At 41.4% G+C, this 20,331-nt stretch overlaps 1 protein-coding gene across 5 annotated transcripts in view; it reads left to right on the forward strand.

The window, feature by feature from the left end:
* The window catches only part of SGCZ (sarcoglycan zeta), a 2,017,576-nt gene that overhangs the window by 1,795,871 nt on the left and 201,374 nt on the right, over positions 1-20,331 (forward strand). For all 5 annotated transcript variants that reach the window (XM_073608275.1, XM_073608266.1, XM_073608288.1 and 2 more), the window contains one exon: positions 10,250-10,337. In XM_073608275.1, the coding sequence (XP_073464376.1) occupies positions 10,250-10,337 (88 nt within the window). The remainder of the gene's footprint in view (positions 1-10,249; positions 10,338-20,331) is intronic.

A 20,331-nucleotide genomic window follows, 5' to 3' on the forward strand; every position in this document is an offset into this window, starting at 1 on the left:
CTTGATCTACAGCTGTGTCCTGAGATTCTGAAATCCTGTTTGTTTGACTTGACTTCCTGTTGCTGAAACTCTGGCCTTCCTGACCCTGTTTCTGGACTCTGATTACTCTGATTACCAGTTCCTGATCCTGGCTTCCTGTTTGACCTTGCTCCTGTTTATACCTTGGTACCTCGCTGCCCGCCCGTTACTCAACCCGGCTTACCTGATGACCTCGCTCCTGTCTCCTGTTTGGCTCCACGCTGTTTCCGAGTACCTGTGCTGGCCGTCCATCCTCTCAGCTTTGCTGGTTCCAGCTCTTCACCAGAAACCCTGCCTGCACCTCCCAGTCTGCAACACTTCCGGCAAGTTCTGCACGCAGCATTCACAGGCACTCGTGTTCCTCCTGATCCTTGCCACCATCTGTTCCATCTCCAGTGGGGCTTGGATTGGAGATACAAGAGAGGCTGACCTTTCAGACTCCTACCAGGTACGTGACACAGTTGGAACCTCCTCTAACAATACAACTGTAACCTAATTAACATGAGCTAGTTTACTAAATCATTTACCCAGACTAGGTGACTATTCAATACACATTACCATAAACTTAAACACAGGGTTAATTAGAACAAACAACAATGTGTGGAATACCCTTAGAACCTGTGGTAAGCCAGACTAAACTCATTTACATTAAACACATTATAGCAGAGAACAAGACAGGTAGTTGGAGTTGATGACACCAGCATCTCCTCACAGTATGTGTCCCAACAGTATGAATCAGTCTTATCAGCAGGGGGGCTGCTGGAGGAATCCCCCCTCCCTCTACAGGGACACACATCCCAAATGACCACAGCAAAGAGTCCACAACAGAATGAGACAACATACAATATATACATATATACACGATTGAGTCTGATTAGTACAGATCAGACTGGATTTCTAATTCACCTTGCAGAGTATTGTTCCCTTAAAATCCAGGGCCCATAATCTGTTGGCAAAAGGCTCACTTTCAGTCCCCTCCAATAGCCTCTGTCCCGGGTGAGTCTGTCACAGATGAAAAATGTGAAAAAGGGAAAAAAATATATTATTAATAATAGTCCAAATGTCCCAATTCCACATCCATAAAGTGAACTCAAAATGTGTGCTGCTCCAATGTTCAATTGGTGAAGACACCCAGTGCTCCCCACAGGATAGACAGGGTAAGTATATAAGTAGAAACATTCGTTTGTCCAGCACCCTCCACGGGTGTTCGGACGTCACCACTGCTCCGTGCCTAGCCTGATGTACGTTTCATCCAATGGGACTTCTTCTGTGAGGCAGTAAGGTTGTTTCCTTTTTGAGCCTAATTTTATTGTTTTTATTGTAAGTACAACTTTTAATAAACTCCTGTGTGCTTTTAGAAGAATGTTGCGCAATGAGTTTATCTTCCTCTTTCATATGCTGAATGTGTGACCGGACTCTTGAGTTTCCTTAACTGATGATAGCTGTGGAATATACACCTGTGGCATCCAATTAAGCAGGCTGGGTCTAAAAATCTGGTAAGCAGATATACTTACCCTGTCTATCTTGTGGGGAGCACTGAGTGTCTTCACCAATTGAACATTGGAGCAGCACACATTTTGAGTTCACTTTATGGATGTGGAATTGTGACATTTGGACTATTATTAATAATATTTTTTTTTTCCCTATTTCACATTTTTCATCTTTATTGCATTATATTAGATGTTTTTTTTGCATTTTGATCATTAAGGTCATGGTTTGACAGCGCTACACGTTTTTTAATTTAATTCATGTTATGAGGCACAACACTTTGTAGCTGAGAAGAAAAAAAAACAATTGCTGGATATGTATACTTAATCATAAAAAAAATAAAAATAAAAAAGGGGGGGTGAAAAGTAGAAGTCTGTGGAGTTGAAACCATAAAAGGGAGAGCACTGAGAGGACTGTGTAGTGTAAGGTATTCAAGTGGATCCTAGATCCAGGACGAGGGGGAAATCGTAGGTGAACTATAGGAGGTCCCCTGCACTCCGGCAGTGTCTCTAAACCAGTTATGAACTAAGGAGAGGGGTCGTGGGACTTTGAATGAGGATGTAGACATTGTGAGGTAAGTGCAATAGAGGTACAAATTTATTAATCATAAAATTCATAATACATCTAAAAAAACAGAAACCGCATGCAAGAAAAACATTGTAATAAATGTGATTCAATAAATATTTACCCGCACATAAGTATGCGCGCATGCAATACAGGCATCAAGGGTACAACAGTGCATAACAACCAAGCGCCACATAGTGGTCTGAATTGATAGGTTATGACATGGAATGAATTAACATATGTATACATATCATCTGAACAACATTGTAGGAAAAATAAGAATATTCAAAAATCAGTAAGACCATGATTGTTTGGAAATAGATGTTAGGAGGTTGAAAACAATATATATATCTGCATCCCTGTTGCCCAACGCGTATTGTGTATGGAACACTCATCAGGGGCTGATGCTTCTGGGGTATCTACAGAATATAGGGAGGTATAATTAATTGGTCTGGTTATAATATAATATATCAAGGATGGGGCAATAGAGCCCACCCTGAGTACATGGATAACTGCGATGAGATGTGGCGAGTGTGGAACCAAGGCCAGAATAATGGCCTGTCATGGGAGCTGAGGTGGCATGGAGAGGCCCACCAGTGGGGCATATACACAAAGCCCTCCAACACAGAGACACAAGATGCAGGTTGCTGTAGTTCTTGATGGGACCAGATAGTGAACAGTAGGGACAACCAGAGAGAGTCTAGAAGAGACAGTATAATAGTGTCATATCAATTGTTTACCAAAAATGGTTAGTCCAGGCGAATAGAAGATAATCAGGGTAATGGGTATATAGTAACCTGCCAGTGGCAGAATGTAGGAGTGTAAACGACATAAAACACATCTCTTGGACTGTCAGGTATAGAGGGCTAAGGACCAAGGGTCCGGTGCATTCTATCGATAATCACCTCCATATCTGGTGGGTTGTTTGGGTATCTGTTAAAAATGTAGGTCACGTTTGATCGGAGATCTCCTTGTAGTACTGACTCCGGGATCCCCCGGAGTCAGATGTTTTGCCTCCGGCTACGGTTTTCCAAGTCATTGAGTGATAATTGCAGTTGGATGACTTGTTCTGAAAGGTCCTTCTGTGAGGATTGTAAGGTATGGACCTCTTGGAATGTGGAACTGCAGGCTTTGTCTACAACAGATAGCCGGGAGTCAAGCACTGACACATTCTGTTTAAGTCCCTGCACTTCTCCTCTTAGGGCATTCTCCACTCTGGTTGCCAATATTTCAAAGTCAGCTCTTGTGGGCAATTTCTACAGAAAGGACCATAGTGTTTGTTCCGTGGTTAAAAATGGTGGGGGCCATACATCTAGGATGGGGGTCAGTAATGTACTCACTGTGCCTTGCAGAGACAGCACTGGGTCCATCCTGGCAGATACAGGGACACCTGGAATGAGTATGTCTCTCACGGTGACTGACAGTGCTGGTGAGTTAATGTGATCTGGGCTGCGAGTACAGCTCTCCCTGTCAGGTGTTGGAGTCAATTACCCGGGTAGGCATGGGAGGACCATGCCCCATAGCGTTTTTTTTAATAAAGCAGTTTTATTAAGCTTACTACACTATGAGGCGCATTTACTTCTATTTCATGGGCCAATTCATATACATGGATTCAACGGTATGAAAACGGGGATCGAGTGAGGAGAGTGTTATATATCCTGCTTCCAGGCTGCTATATTTGCCGTTGTCTGGTGGTCTATGGCTGTTTGAGGTTTCCTTCTTCCACACAATGCTTATTTGAACCCTGTAATAAGGGTCCAAAGAGTAGGGTAAGAGGCAGTGTCTGGGTGGTGAATTTCTCCCATACGATTTTCTGCTGTACCACATGGACCTTATTATTAACATTTTCTATTGATGATCAGAAAGGATCTATGGACATTTTCTAGCGCTGCGCCTATTTTATATATATATATATATATATATATGTCTATTGTTTTAAAGTAGGCAGAAACATACTAGATACAAAAGGGTTGATTTGCTAAGAAGACACTTTGCAAGAGAATTTGACCCAGAGCTTAGGGAATGAGGTGAAACTTTGCTGAATTCCATTATCCAAGCATGTTTGAGGAAAAATGCCTTTTTTTCTTTCCTTCTATGTTGTTGGGTATTCTTCGCAAAGTGAAACTTCACCATATTCACTAAGCCAAACCTCCTTTAAGTTAAAATTTGTCGAGACGACATTCTTCCACTGACCAGGAGCATTTATCTAATGGCTATTAAGATGAGGTTCTTCTCCACTGACCACTAATGCATTTACTACACTGACCACTAATGTAAGTGGGTATTCCTCCACTGATCACCAATGTAAGACAGCATTTATCTACTGTTTACCAATGCAGGGGACTTTACAGGTTTCACAGTTTGTGTTCTTTTTTGGACATTATTTATTTTTATTTTATTTATTTTATTTAAATTGACATCAACATTAAAGTTAGGGATTACAGTACTAGGCGTATACCAACATGTGTAGTACTGACCCCTTGTATGCTCCCAAAGAGGAGAGCATAAAAAATAGAGGAAGGAGTAGGTAAGGGGGGAAGAAGTAAGAGGGGAAGAAGAAAGGAGATAGATGATGAGCAAGCAAGTGCTCAGTAGTATAAGGTGAAGTAGCATAATAAGCTTTTCAGTAGTCAAACCCAAATGGCTCAGTTCATTCCAGTAGATGGACCGTCATAGTTGACACCTGATAATTTAGTCAAGGACGAGGCAGAGCTCTATGATCTGATAGCCAGAGCTACCAGTGGTGATAGAATTGATCAAGTGTCAGCTGTGCCTTTGCAAACAGAAATTCAATTGTTAGGTGGTCTTTGAGGATATCAATGGTACTATGGAGAGTAGGTGGACAGACCTGTTTCCAGTGCAGGGCAATATATAACCAGGCAGCAATGAGTGTGTGTGTAATAATGGGGTGAGGGCCAATTAGAGAGGCCTAGTCCTAAGAGAGCCATTTGTTGGGTTAACTCAGTGGGTAGGTTAGTAACATCCTGAATAAGTGTGTCCATCCAGAAAGCGCCTATAGATGGACATGCCCACCAAATACGGAAAATATGTCCATCCATGTCACAATTTCTCCAGCATTTGCTAGAATGGGTCAGGAACATTCAAGCCAATTTCACAGGGGTATAGTACCACCTATACAAATTTTTATTTGAGGTTCCCCAGTGGGAAATGTTTTTAGAGTACATGGTAGATGAGCGAAGTTCTCAGTACCAGATAAGGGGAGGGATCTGGATTTATAACTTGGTTTCCCAGTAGTTTATAGTTGGGGTGTGTTCCTCCAAAATTTGGTTTTGTTAGCAGGCCGTAAAGATAGGATATGCCACAAGTTTTGTTGTTGGTTGAGGTAAGAAATTGTAGGATGTCCTTAGTCCAAGTGTTGTGTGAGGTTGGGATGGTGGTAAGTATATGACGAAGCCTTAAGTACATATAGAAGTCCTTATAGGAGATGGCAAAACAGTCTTAAATTTGGAGAAAGGATAAGAGTTGGTTGTGTTGGAACAGGTCTCCAATATTTCGAAGACCCTATGAGGATTAATTCTGAAGTGGAAGGTCTGGTGATAAGAATTAAAAGGCTGATAATGGGAGTTGGTGAAGGTCCTTCACATGTAGTCCTCTCGAGGTTTGTAGAACCGATCTCCAAGTGGATAATGTAGGTGGCTAATGTAGTGTTGGGAGGAAGGTATTCCAGCCAGATGGCAGCCAATAAAAGTGAAGGGGTTTGGGCAAAGGCATTTGCTTCGATAAGGGTCCAAGATTGTGATGAGGACATGTTCCATAGCTTTTTGGTTTGATCCAAAGTTATTGCTTTGTAGTGCATATGGAGGACAGGAACTCCGAGGCCCACATAGGCCTTGAGTGTGTTGAGTAGAGGCTGGGACATTATTTTTATTCATTTTAATTCATAATCATTACTGACATTTTTTTTTTTGTATGATGCTTGGGGGTAAAAAAAAGATTTGCTTTGGGTGCCACATGCGCCTGTTTGTCTCATTTCTTATTCTTCTATGTGTTCCTATATTTTCAATTCACTGATCACCCTAATGTACCATGAGCTTTAGGTATAATTCTTAGCTGGGATTTCTTGAGATCTGAAACCTTTTTGAATGTTTTCTGTATGGTAAAAATAAGGTTGTAAAAGGTGGGTGTACAGAGAAAGAGGTTGTTTGTGCACTAAGAAAAGAGAGCCCAAAAAAAGTCTCCAATATGTTGGTAACATGAGTCCTGGATATCAGTTCAACTATAGTAGATTAAGCCAGTGGCAGCTAATTCTGTGAGCTACAAGTGGCTCTGCATGTGAAAGACAAAAAGAAGAAAGGAGCACAGTGTCATCTAAGTTTAGCATAAAAAGACCAGCAGTTTAATGCACTAAAAATTGGAAACTCACAATGATATTGTTAAAAAGAGCAAATCAAGCCCTAATAGCTACTGTGTCTGATCCAGTCCTGCTGTACCCTGTGCCTCTTGCACTGTCCTCGGCTGCCCCAGTGGCTCCCGGTTTTCCTGGTTGGCTTGGGTATGCTGGGTAGAGAGGAGATGTCACTTCCTGAAGATCACAGTGGGGGGGAGTGGCATGCATTCAGAGCATGAGTGCTCCTTTATCAGGCCATAGAGGGGGACAACTTTGACCAGGTTTATATGGGAAGCAGTGCCAGCAGACAACAAAGCCCAGCCAGGCTAACAATGACATAGTAACTAGTAAAGAAGTCCAACAATATTACAAAAAGTTATCAGTCCTCCCTCCTAACTTCAAAAGGGCTAGACAAAGGTGCGCTGACATAAAAACTAATAAATGAAAGATTATAAAAAAACAGAATGCAAGAAAAATAAACCATAGTAATAAGTACTTACAGATTGGAGTGTGAGTATCAAATTCTGTTATAGTGATTGTAAAGCAGAAGGTTTTCTATCCTTAAGCATTAAGATAAAAAGCCTTCTGTGTGCAGCAGCACCCCTCAGCCCCCCTAATACTTACCTGTGCCCCATCTCTATCCAGCGATGTTGCACGAGACACTCGGCTCAACTCCCCTCCTCATTGGCTGAGACATCAGTGCAGTGCCATTGGCTCCTGCTGCTGTCAATCAAAGTCAGAAAGCCGATGAGAAAAGAAAGGCTCTGTGTCTGAATGGACACAGGGAGCTGTGGCTCAGCTCGGGTGTCCTTATAGCTCGCTGTGGAAACACTCAACAGGTGGGAGGGGCCAGGAGCACCGAAGAGGGACCTGAGAAGAGGAGGATGCAGGCTGCTGTGTAAATCCACTGCTCAGGGCAGGTAAGTATAGACATGTTTGTTATTTTTACTCTAAAAAAAAAAACACTTTATAATCACTTTAATGGACTGTTCCACATATCTTAAACAAGACAGGTTTCATCTCAGGCACATAGAATAATCAATAAATAATAATGCAGCGCTCATAATGTATACAAATGTGAAGAAATAATAACGTGCAATGAACAAGTATTGGATCAACTATTGTGACAATAAAGTCATTGAACTAGTATAATGCATACAACTTGAAAAATATAAAGTCCATCAACAAAATAAAATGGTAAAAAATCTGTGCTGTAATCAATAACACCAAAAGATCATGAATGCATGAACATTTAATAAAATTCAATGGGAGTTCAATAGAAGATAGTCTGTCAGGAAGTTTAAATCCTTAAAGTGAAGATGAAAATACCCATGTGAAAGCACAATAGAAAAACACTTGTTGTGTGATCCACCACCATAGAGTAAAATGAGCATGCTTATCAGAAAATGTGGACTAATATACTGGTGTGTATTGAATCAAACAAGCGATAGTGAGGTAATACCTCAATCTTGTCCAGCTTTATCAGATGGATGGCCTGTGGTCACCCTGTCACCAATTGAATGGAGAGGCTCCATTTTAAACAAACATGCTCCCAATGTACAGCAGATATCAATAAGAAGGGTCACTCCCGAACATATATGTAGGGAATAAATGACCAAACATAGTGTAAAACTGCATAAAACAACTTTCCATTCAGTCGGTGACAGGGTGACCACAGACCATCCATCTGATACAGCTGGACAAGGTTGAGGTATCAAGTCGCGAATGCTTGTATGACTCAATACACACCAGTATATGAGTCCGCATTTTCTGGTAAGCGTGATCATTTTCAACTCTATGGTGGTGGATCACACAATAAGTGAGAAATGTTTTTCTATTGTGCTTTCACATGGGTATCTTCATCTTCACTTCAAGGATTTCAATTTCCTGGTGGACTATTTTCTATTGAACTCCCATTGAATTTTATTGAATGTTAATGCATTCATGAGCATTTGGTGTTATTGATTACAGCACAGATTTTATTTTGTTGATGGACTTTATATTTTGCAAGTTGTATGCATTATACTAGTTTGATGACTTTATTGTCACAATAGTTGATCCAATACTTGTTCATGCACGTTATTATTTCTTCACATTTGTATACATTATGAGCATTGCATTATTATTTATTTTTTACCATTTTACACTATATGTCCAGTGAGTGCCAGCTGCTATCTACAATCTCAGAATGCAGTTTTCCATCTTCCTTTTACATAAAATAATCAGTAATCTATCATATCAAACATTTTAGAGAAAGCCCAGTGCTTCATGAGCATTTATAAAAGGTGAGTATTATCCTGCAGATGACTTCCCAAGGCTCTTACCTGATTTCCAATCTACTTGCGCTAAATGGGCCGAATAAACTGTCAAAATCTGTTGTAATTCAAGATAACATGAGCTATTCACAGGTACTCTGAGGTATTCTCAGGTACTCAGTACCACCAAAAGACAACCTTGTAAGCCTAATCCAAAATAGTCATATTAAAGGAACATTTCACTATTCTGGACCAGATTTTTCCCCAATCCTCCAGTTTTGGTTAGTGACTGATGTTCTGCTCCCATTTCTGGACAAAAGAAAGGGGACTTTGGGCACCAAGATATTCAAAAGATATGAGTCTGAGAGATCCCAAAAAATTCAAGAAGACATGCTCAGAAAGTGCTGAAACAATCGTGAGACCACCAGATGAATGATCTAGGGTTGTGAGTTGTGAAGTTCAATTTTGTAATATTTTCCTATACTGGAGACACCCAAGCATTATCTATGTGCACAAAGGGGGCACTGGATTTTTTAAAAGGCCCAATAAAAGGGTTGATTTGTTTCTGGAGCAAGTGTAAATAAAAATGATGGAACTCTGATTTGTACAGTGTTTAAATAATTTAGTACTTCAGTGAGACAGGTGATCTTTGCTGTTTCCTAGTTCATCAATTGAAGAAGCAAGTTTGTTCATTACTGTTTCTAGCTCCTTCTGCAGCATTGTCTTGAATCGGCTGTTAGCTCTGTTTCTGATGTTAAAGTGCTTTTTACATCATAGGAGAGTCAGCAGTGCTCTGTATCAGAGGATAGCTCAGGTCAGGGGAAAAGACACTGCATGCAAGACTGAGGCTGCAGGTACCTTGTCCAGTGAGAAGGCTGCATCTAGGACTGATCCCAGGACATTTCTGACACTAGACCCATGTGCCTTTTCTTCCCTGTACTTAGATCGGGGTTCAAAGGTCCAAAGTTTCAGGAGAGACATTGGGAAGATAAGACTCTTAAAATAGCTACAGTAAATGAATTGCTGATATGCCCTGTGGTTGAGAAACAAGATCAGTGGTACTGTGTATCAATCTCTCCTCACCACCTCCCCAAAAGTTCTAAGAAAAATTGCAAAAGAACTTATTTCTTTAACATATTAAGAAAATATTCCCAGAACTCTCTTTGCAACTTAACAACCACCAAATGTTACAGCAAATAATTGTGAGGAGCTTTGTGAAAAATACAATACTAAATAGAACAATCATTGGATGCAGGGAACGTGCACAAGTATACTGAATAAAAAGTATTTTTTTCTGCTGATCCTCAAACATAATACACCTAATGTGTGAAAATACTTACAGGACTTTATATGCTGGTCATATCAACCCAATTACTATTCCCTAATCAGTGCCCCCTTCTCTTGAGTGATGTCTGTGATAATAGACAGCAGTGATGGACAGTGTTACACTACTTTGCATGTTTATTTACTTGTCTGTCATTGCTTTATTTATTACTTTACACTCAGTACACATTAGTCTAAATGCAAATGTTTTATTTATTCTACACTGAAATCTTATCTTTATTCTATTTTGCAGGACAGTCCTCTGATATTACAGTCTGATAGAAATGTAACAGTTAATGCAAGGAACCAGAATGGGCATCTGACAGGTCAGATGGTAGTAGGTGAGTTTTATGCAATTTTTTTCAACATATTTTGTGTTATAATGAAGATGAGGGCAGCGTCCTGGCACTGGACCTGCATTTGGGTATGTAGAGCAGGCACTGAACTCCAGCTTACAGACGATGCACAGATGGTTTTCTCTGTACCAGTACATTGTTAATGTTTCTGTAACAGATCAGGAAATTATAAAATACTAGAAGTAGATGTGAGCTGAAACATGAACATATCTTGTTCTTCCATCATGTATTTAGTTCAGTGTATTGTCTATGAAGCTTTGTTTTTAGAGTGCTTATATTACTCAGTTATACTGTATAAATTGGAATGATTGTAATAAACCTATGGTAGCGTTTAAAACACTCTCCATATTTTGGCTAGTCACTGTTAACTCTGAAGACTTATTAAATAATCTCAGTGCAATGATGTTTCTAAATGCCAGATAAGGAAAAAAAAATCAAATTGTATACTTGTGAGTTACCATTAGAGATGTTTTTCAAATGATTTTTTTTAACATACATAGTACATGAAAAATGGATAAGTAGTTGCATTATGATTGGTGAAGATTTAGCACAGTCTGCACTGGTTTGTATACTTCCATCATAAATAAATTTGCAAAAGTTTGTTATATGTAACTTTAATCATGCAAACTTTGAAAAGTAAACTTTGCAATGTAACATCATGATACACAAAGAAATCTGTTTCATATCTTTTATCTGTTTTTTATGTGGAGTACTGTATCGACTTAGGATCCCACTCAATTTTTCTATTCTCCTAGCTTGGGAGAGACTACCTTTCCCATTAATGCTGCTGTGATGCACAAAAATGTTGCTGCACATCGGTTGTAAATCTGTGCCCTACACTTTCAAGGGATTAAAACATTTTTTACAGTTCACAAAACATATATTTAAGTCTCGTACACACGATCTGATTGTTTGCCAACCGAGCATCTGATTTTTGTCCAAAGGGCATGTGCTGGGAACTTGTCTTGCATACTAACGGTACACAATTGTCAGCCAACAAACACGAACATAGTAATGTACTACGAGGAATTTCAGCTCTTGAGTGCCACCCTTTGGGCCCCTTCTGCTAATTTTGTGTTTGGTGAGCATTGATTCCGAGCATGCGTGTTTGTACTTTTGACTTTTTTGTGTGACGGACTTGTGTACTGACAATGCGAAAATCAGACAACAGACCATTGTCCGACGAAAATTTACTAGCCTGCCATCCAACATTTGTTGGCCGAAAGTTGGACAACAATTGTCAGAAGGAGCGTACTAATGGTCAGATTTTAGGACAACAGTCTGTCAACAGACAATCCCCTGCTAACAATCAGATCATGTGTAGGAGGCTTAATACTCACAAAATTGTACAGAGGTAAAGTAGGAGTAAAAGAAAAGGAAAGATTTCTTTTCTATATACTTTTGACTCTGATTTAAATAATAAAAACAAAAACAAATGTTTTTGCATTTCCTAAAAGATAAAAAAATATTAAGCAATAAAAATGAAATAACAGATATATTTCCTCGAAGTGTAAGTTGGAAGAGGTTAGGAACTGTTCCACTTCCGACGGTGAGTGAAATGTCAGCCACTCACCCTCTGGCATTGTGAGGTGAAGAACAGCAGGATAGGCGAACGTGAATTTGATACGTTGATTTGATATATTGTTGAAATAAAGCAGTACAGACCAAAAGAGGTTTACGTTTGCAGGTAACTTCCACTGAATAGTCTAGCTAGTCTATAGTATAGCTATTTATCAGCATAATTCAAGTAGCGATCGATGACCGATCTTGGTGATTTCAAATTTTCAGCAGGAGGTCCTATTATGTGGGCTTGTTCCACTAGACAGGGTGCGCCTATCCCTAGCGCATTAGGAATAGTAGAGAAATTTAGTGACAACAAGGAATCAGGCTTGAAAGATTCAGGAACACCAATAATTTGGCGGCTGTTCCTCCTAAAGCTATTTTCCAAATAGTCAATTGTATCTTGTAGAAATTGTAGGGCCTTCTCGTGTGTATGTACAGTACATCATTGGCAGTTTGTTGAATCTCCTCTTCAAGAAAGGACACTTTCTGCTCTGTTTCCTGTATGAAGTGTAGCTGTGCTCCAAGTTCCCTGTAGAGCTTGGCAATGCCTTGGGAAAAAGTAGATTCCATACCCATGGTGGGTGTGAGAATTGCAGCTACTGCTTCAGTAATGCGGGCATAGGTTAGATCAGCAGATTCTGCAGGAGCTGCAGCCATGCACTGTTTGTCTGAGCTAGATGGGAGGGGTGAGGTCTCCTCTGTGTGCCTGCCTGCGGTTGCTGTGTCAGCCATAGTGATGTCTACTGACCACTACGAAGGTTCTGACTGACCTGTCACATGAATGGGCCCGGGAGCAATCTACAAAACAGTTCATAGAGGCTCCCTGGTGTGTCAGCAGTTGGGACGACAGTGGTAGGAGCTCCTGGGGTGTTTTTTTTATATGTATTTAGCAGTGGTCTCAGCAGGAGTATGGAGCGCTCACCTCTGAACCATGAAGCGCCGAAACCTTAAGCCTTCTTAAGGTCTATTTCCAGGCAAATACATATTTGTTCATCGTATTTTCTAATTTGCCTTGGGATTTCTTATATTTATTAGGTGGAATGTTAGAGGTAGGGGTCACCAAGTTAAGCACTCCCCTATGCTTTCTTTCCTTAAGACGTGAAAGACTGATGTGACCCAATACTCTCTCAGTAAACTACGGATGAGCTGGGACTATCATGCAACCCATACATCCTCCTCTTGGGGGGGTTCTATTTTTATACTTGCATTTGTTCATTTTATGTTACATCATATGTCGTTGGACCAGCAGGGACAATATGTTTTCCTATGGTACATTATTTGCGGCTCCCACTGGTGATATTGGCCTTCTATGCCCCCTTCCTTTAATATGTAAGTTGTGCATGAGGGGGTGGTCTTCATGTTCTCTTACTGTGGAGTTTAAGTGATTTGGCTGGGAGATTTTATTATAGTATTAAACCCTGGTTTAAATTGGACACATTCTCACTCCGAGGGGACTTATCATCACATCTTGACTCCTTATGTCCACATGTTGCAAGTTGAATCTATGGTAGACTCCTAATGTAATAAATATGCTGTTTTCAGGTCTTTTCCTGCATTGAACATCAATTTTCACCTTCCTCTGCTGGGTTATTTTCCATAATTGTTGTAAGATCTTTCCTTTTGCTGGGTAATGCTAAAGTGGAATGCATGTAATTTCAACTTGCCCTGCCTCCAGATGCACCCCATCATTTCTTAAAGTGGTACTAAAGGCTCCTTTGTGCTGTAGCCCCCCACAGCCCCCTAATACTTACCTGAGCCCCATCTCAATCCAGGAATGTGCATGAGAGCCTTGGCCTCATTGGCTAAGACAGCAGCGGGAGTCTTTGGCTCCCACTGCTGTCAGTCACAGCCAGTAAGCCATTGAGGAGAGAAAGGGTGTGGGGCCAAGCCATGGCGCTGTGTGTGAATGGACATGCAGAGTCGCAGATCTGGAACAATCTGTGCTCTGGGGCACTCGGTAGGAGGGAGGGGCTAAGAGTGCTCACAAGGGACCTGAGAAGAGGGAAAAAAACACTGCACGGAGCAGGTAAGTATGACATGTTTGCGCCACTGGTGTTCTGGAAAACCTTTTAAATATATGCTTGCACTTTTCATTGATCAAAGAAGTTTAATATACATCTGCTGCTGCTGAACTGACTTATTAGGAGTTGGCAGCTGTCACTAGTGCTTTTGCTTGGGACCTGTCCCTGCACCATTAAAATTACAACTTTTAATTATTATCATGTTAGACTATGCTAAGTCCAAGAAATGCCTGTCCTTTTAGCAGCAGGGGGATTTTGGATATAGACAGAGATGTGGTAAGTTCATGGTTATCACAGGAACTGCTTCAAGTTTTTGTCTCCTTTTACCAGCAGCTGTTCGCCTCTCACACAACTGAGGAAATATCTTGACATAGATTGCCAGAAAGTGCCTCTTACTCCTACTGAGATCTAGACAGCCATTTCTAATTTTGCCTGGGCTGAGGCCCCCACACCGTTAGCTTACCAATTGAGTTATGCCACTTACACAGAGACATTTCCCCTTTGCATCCTCGCTTTAAGGGAAAAATATAATTTCCCATCAGAATTAATAAAGTATTCTGAATCTGCATATACCGCAATTATCGGCGTATAACACACACTTTCCCCCCTTAAAATCAGGGGAAAATCATGTGTGCGTGTTACACGCCAATATAGGGCTACCTCGGAGGAGAAGGTGGGAACGAGCTAAATAGACAGTGCCAAGATTCGGCTCAGCTCGCAGTCACGCCCAGTCACGCCTCCTAGCATTGATGTCCCCCCATTGGACCGGTGTTATGTCCATCATAGGATTTGGGCCAAGGGGCGGGACTGGGTGTGACTGCAGGCCGAGCCGAGTACACAGGAGATTCAGCCCTGTCTATTTCGGCAATAACAATCCTTCAGATGGGCACTGATTAGGCTGTAATGATGGGCAAGGCTGCAGATGGGCACTGATGAGGCTGCAATGATGGGCAAGGCTGCAGATGGGCACTGATCAGGTGGCAATGATGGGCAAGGCTGCAGATGGGCACTCATTAGACTGCAATGATGGGCAAGGCTGCAGATGGACACTAGTCAGGCTGCAATGATGGGCAAGGCTGCAGATGGACACTAGTCAGGCTGCAATGATGGGCAAGGCTGCAGATGGACACTGATCAGGCGGCAATGATGGGCAAGGCTGCAGATGGGCATTGATCAGGCGGCAATGATGGGCAAGACTGCAAATGGGCACTAGTTAGGCTGCAATGATGGACAAGGCTGCAGATGGTCACTGATCAGGCCGCAATAATGGGCAAGGCTGCAGATGGGCACTGATTAGGCTGCAATGAAGGGCAAGGCTGCAGATGGGCACTGATCAGGCTGCAATGGTGGGCAAGGCTGCAGATGGGCACTGATCAGGCGGCAATGATGGGCAAGGCTGCAGATGGGCACTGATCAGACGGCAATGATGGGCAAGGCTGCAGATGGGCACTAATTAGGCTGCAATGATGGACAAGGCTGCAATGATGGGCAAGGCTGCAGCTGGGCACTAATCAGGCTGCAATGATGGACAAGGCTGCAATGATGGACAAGGCTGCAGATGGGCTCTGATCAGACTGCAATGGTGGGTAAGGCTACAGATGGGCACTGATCAGGCTGCAATAAAGGGCAATGGTGAGGCTGCAGGTGGGCAGCGGCGAGGCTGCAGATGGGCAATGGCGAGGCTGCAGATGGGCACTGATAAGGCTGCATTGATGGGCACTGACCCTTATTTTGCTTCAAAATTCTTTATTTAAAATGTAAGTTTTTTTTCCTGAAGCTGTCCTCTTAAAATTAAAGTGCGTGTTATACGCATGTGAGTGTTATACCCCAATAAATACGGTAAGTGAATTTTACACTTCTTATATCTATTTCTGAAGCAATTATTATTCTTATCCCTAAGCCAAATAAAGACTCTCTTAATCTGGTATTCTATAAACCTATATCTTTAATAGAATTAGATGCTACCATTTCAGTGAAAATCCTTTTCCTCAGGCTTAACCAAGTTATCCAAACCATTATGCACATGGGGCAAATGGGCTTTATGGCTGGTAAAATACCTAACTTAACACAAAATTTTTGCTCATGAATTTTTAGGCCTCCCATGACCAGGTGGACACTAGGATTGTGGATGTAGAAAAAACAATTGATTATGTAGAACATTAAACAGCTTTGGGTTTGTCCCTAAATTTTCTTAAATGGCTACAACCTACCCATGCCTCTCCCATGGCCAGAATTTGTGTCAGTGGGTGAACATTAAGGATGAGCCGAACACCCCTGGTTCGGTTTGCACCAGAACATCTGAACAGGCAAAAAATTTGGAAAAATACATGAACGCCATTAAAGTCTATGGCACACGAACATGAAAAATCAAAAGTGCTAATTTTAAAGGCTTATATGCATGTTATTGTCATAAAAAGTGTTTGGGGACCCGGGTCCTGCCCCAGGGGACATGTATCAATGCAAAAAAAAGTTTTAAAAAAATGCCAGTTTTTTTCAGGAGCAGTGATTTTAACAATGCTTAAAGTGAAACAATAAAAATGTAATATTCCTTTACATATTGTGCCCGGGGGATGTCTATAGTATGCCTGTAAAGTGGCACAGTTTTCCCGTGTTTAGAACAGTACCACAGCAAAATTACACTTCTAAAGGAAAAACGTAATATAAAACTGATCACGGCTGTAATGAATTGTCGGGTCTCGGCAATATAGATAAAATTCATTGAAAAAAACGGCATGGGTCCCCTCCAGTCCATTACCAGGCCCTTTGGGTCTGGTATGAATATTAAGGAGATTTTCGAACCAAAATTTTTAAAAAATTGCATTGGGGTCCCCCCAAAATCCATACCAGGCCCTTCAGGTCTAGTATGGAAATTAAGGGAAAACCCACGCCAAATTTAAAAAACAAAATGGCGTAGGGGTCCCCCCAAAATCCATACCAGACCCTTATATGAGCACACAACCTGGCAGGCTGCAGGAAAAGATGAGAGAGCACCCCCCTCCTGAACCTTACCAGGCCACCAGCCAAAGCACCTTGTCCCCATGTTGATGGGGACAAGGGCCTCATTTCCACAACCCTTGCCCGGTGGTTGTGGGGGTATGCGGGCGAGGGACTTATCGGAATCTGGAAGCCCCCTTTAACAAGGGGACCTCCAGAACCTGACCCCCCTATGTGAATTGGTAAGGGGTCCATTGTACCCCTACCATTTCACAAAAGAAAGTGTCAAAAATAGTAAAAAAGACAGGAGCCTTCCTCTGTCATCACGAGGTGTCAGGGGGAGGGGGTCACCCGTTTACGTCACCGGGTGGCCCCGCCCTCAGCTATATAAGAGCTGTCACTAAAAAGAAGCATCACTAGGTGGGAGCCTCCCATGGAGGCGGAGGTGCTGCATTTTTTTTCAGCTCGTCAGTGGCATGATAGAAGATGAATGGACATCACAGGACATTTTTATTATGTTTTTTAAATAAAGGACTTGTCCCTAAGTGTCTCCTGTCTTTTTTACTATTTTTGACACTTTCTTTTGTGAAATAATAGGGGTGGTACAATGTACCCCTTACCAATTCATATAGGGGGCGGGATCTGGGGGTCCCCTTGTTAAAGCGGGCTTCCAGATTCCGATAAGCCCCCCGCCCGCATACCCCCACAACCACCGGGCAAGGGTTGTGGGGATGAGGCCCTTGCCCCATCAACATGGGGACAAGGTGCTTTGGGGGGCTACTCCAAAGCACCCTCCCCATGTTGAGGGCATGTGGCCTGGTATGGTTCAGGAGGGGGGTCTCTCTCATCCCCCCTCTTTTCCTGCAGCCTGCCAGGTTGCACACTCAGATAAGGGTCTGGTATGGATTTAGGGGGGACCGCCATTTTTTAAAAATTTGGCGCAGGGTTTCCCTTAGTTTCCATACCAGACCTGAAGGGCCTGGTATGGATTTTGGGGGGACCCCCACACAATTTTTTTTTTATTTTTGGTTCGGGGTTCCCCTAAATATTCATACCAGACCCATAAGGCCTGGTAATGGACTGGGGGGGAACCCATTCCATTTTTTTCAATGAGTTTTATCTATATTGCCGAGACCCGATAATTCATTACAGCTGCAATCAGTTTTAAATTACTTTTTTCCTTTAGAAATGTCATTTTACTGTGGTACTGTTCTAAACACGGGGAAAACTGTGCCACTTTACACGCATACTATAGACACCCCCCAGGCATGACATTTAACCTCCCTGGCGGTATTCCCGAGTGTGGCTCGGGGGGGAAATTTCAGTACCATTAGCGGTAACCCCGAGTCACTCGGGATTGCATTGCAGGATCCTGGTGCAGGTTACTTACCTTGTCACCAGGATCCTGCGATGTCCCCCTTGTGTGCTTTGACTTGTCCTCCGCCCGATGCCTCTGTGTGCCGGGCTCCGTTCCCTGCGAGGACCGCAACGTATGGGGGCGGAGATCTGCGAGAAATTCAAAAAGTACACAATACATAACACATGCAGTACACTGTAATCTTACAGATTACATTACTGTATCAAATCATTTCACCTCCCTTTTGTCCCTAATGCTTTGTCCCATGCCCTGCATGCACATTTATATTATATATATACTGTTCTTTCTGCCTGGAAACTTGAGATTGTCCATGGCAACCAAAAAGTGGCCCTTTACGTCAAAAGTGGTTTTAGACCAGCTAGAAAACAGAGATAATAAATTAGAACACTTGTAGAATTGAGCGATAATGAATCGTGGGGAAATTCATTTTATTATTATTATTATATTATTATTTTTTATAATAATTTATAGTTATTTATTATATTATAATTTATGATTTCATGTTTCAAACTTTATCATGCCCGGGGTGTCTACTAGACTCTAAGAATTACAGACCTACAATATAAAACTCCAAATTTCTATGCAAAACAATGTACTGCTTTAAGACGCAAAAATCTGACATAATCATACCGCCAGGGTGGTGAAATGAATATTTCATTTTTATTGTTTCACTTTAAGCATTATTAAAATCACTGCTTCCGAAAAAATGGCCATTTTTAAAACTTACCCGGGTCCCCAAACACTTTTTATGACAATAACTTGCATATAAGCCTTTAAAATTAGCACTTTTTATTTTTTATGTTAGTGTCCCATAGACTTTAACAGTGTTCCGGCGGCTTTCGAATTTGCCCCGAACACTGCATATTGTTCGGGGTTCGCCGAATGTCCGAACAACCAAAGTTCGGACCGCACCTATGCTCGGGCCGAACCATTCGCCCATCCCTAGTGGACATCTAGGTTTTTTTCCATGCACTAGGGGAATTAGGTAGGATTATTCACCCCTGAATGCCTGTGAAGTAGAACCTCTGGTTGCTCACCTCAGGAAGCATTCCAGTAATAATGGTCTACAGATGAACATGTTAAAAAGAGGTTGGATAAAAAAAAAAAACATGACATATATGTTATAGATGAAGTAAACTGTTGGTGAAGTGATATTAAATGCTGCTTAAAATATGAAAAATGTTAAAAACCTCTGCACGTTTATAACAATATGTATTTATAGACTGAAAAATAGTTCAGGATAAAGGAGACACATTTTCTACATATTAAATTTCACCAAACAATTACACTTTGCAAGGGCAAATTATAGAGCTCTGACTTGGAAACTAAATTTAATTTATCATTAACACTGCCAGAAATGAAATATTTCATAATTACTATTTCTCCATCTGTGTCAAAATGAACTAGTACTAGATTTTCCAGAGCCTTTAATTGTAGTTTAAAATAAAATGCAAATGGAATACAGGCACAAATATAGTTTAAAACTGAAAAAGGTTGATGGGGAAAATTCTCAGTCAAATAATTGTAACCCTGAAATAGAAAATCAATATGTGTACTTGTACCTTTTTACTGTCTCTTTTTTCAAGCTATGCATTTATTCAGTTGAAGTTATTACATAGGGTTTCTTATACCCCACAGAGGTTAGCGGCCATTTACCCTTTGGTTATTCCTCTATGTACATGATGCTACTCCTCTCCTGGAACTTTTTTTATATGGTGTGGCAATGCCCAGCTATTCACTCTTATTGAGTATCAGCAATTGATGCTCTGAATGATTTTTGTGACTTCTCTCTGCAACTTGATCCACGAATGATGTTATTGGTAATTATTGAAGAGATAGAAACTACTAGATGTATGAAGCTATTTTTGTTTTTTTCACTCTACTATGCATGCAGGGAGCTCCTTCTGAAATGGAAGCATCCAACTTCACCTACGGTGCATAGTTGGAAATATACAGTAAATGCGGTTTTACTATTGTACAAGTTAACCTATCTGAAACTGTGAAAAAAAAATTGATAAGGTCTGCCTGGATTGATGCATATGGTTCAGATGAGCTTGATGTGCAATTTGGTGGGACTAGGGTT

This window comes from Aquarana catesbeiana, linkage group LG01 (assembly GCF_042186555.1).
Source record: "Aquarana catesbeiana isolate 2022-GZ linkage group LG01, ASM4218655v1, whole genome shotgun sequence".
NCBI classification, from domain to species: Eukaryota; Metazoa; Chordata; class Amphibia; order Anura; family Ranidae; genus Aquarana; species Aquarana catesbeiana.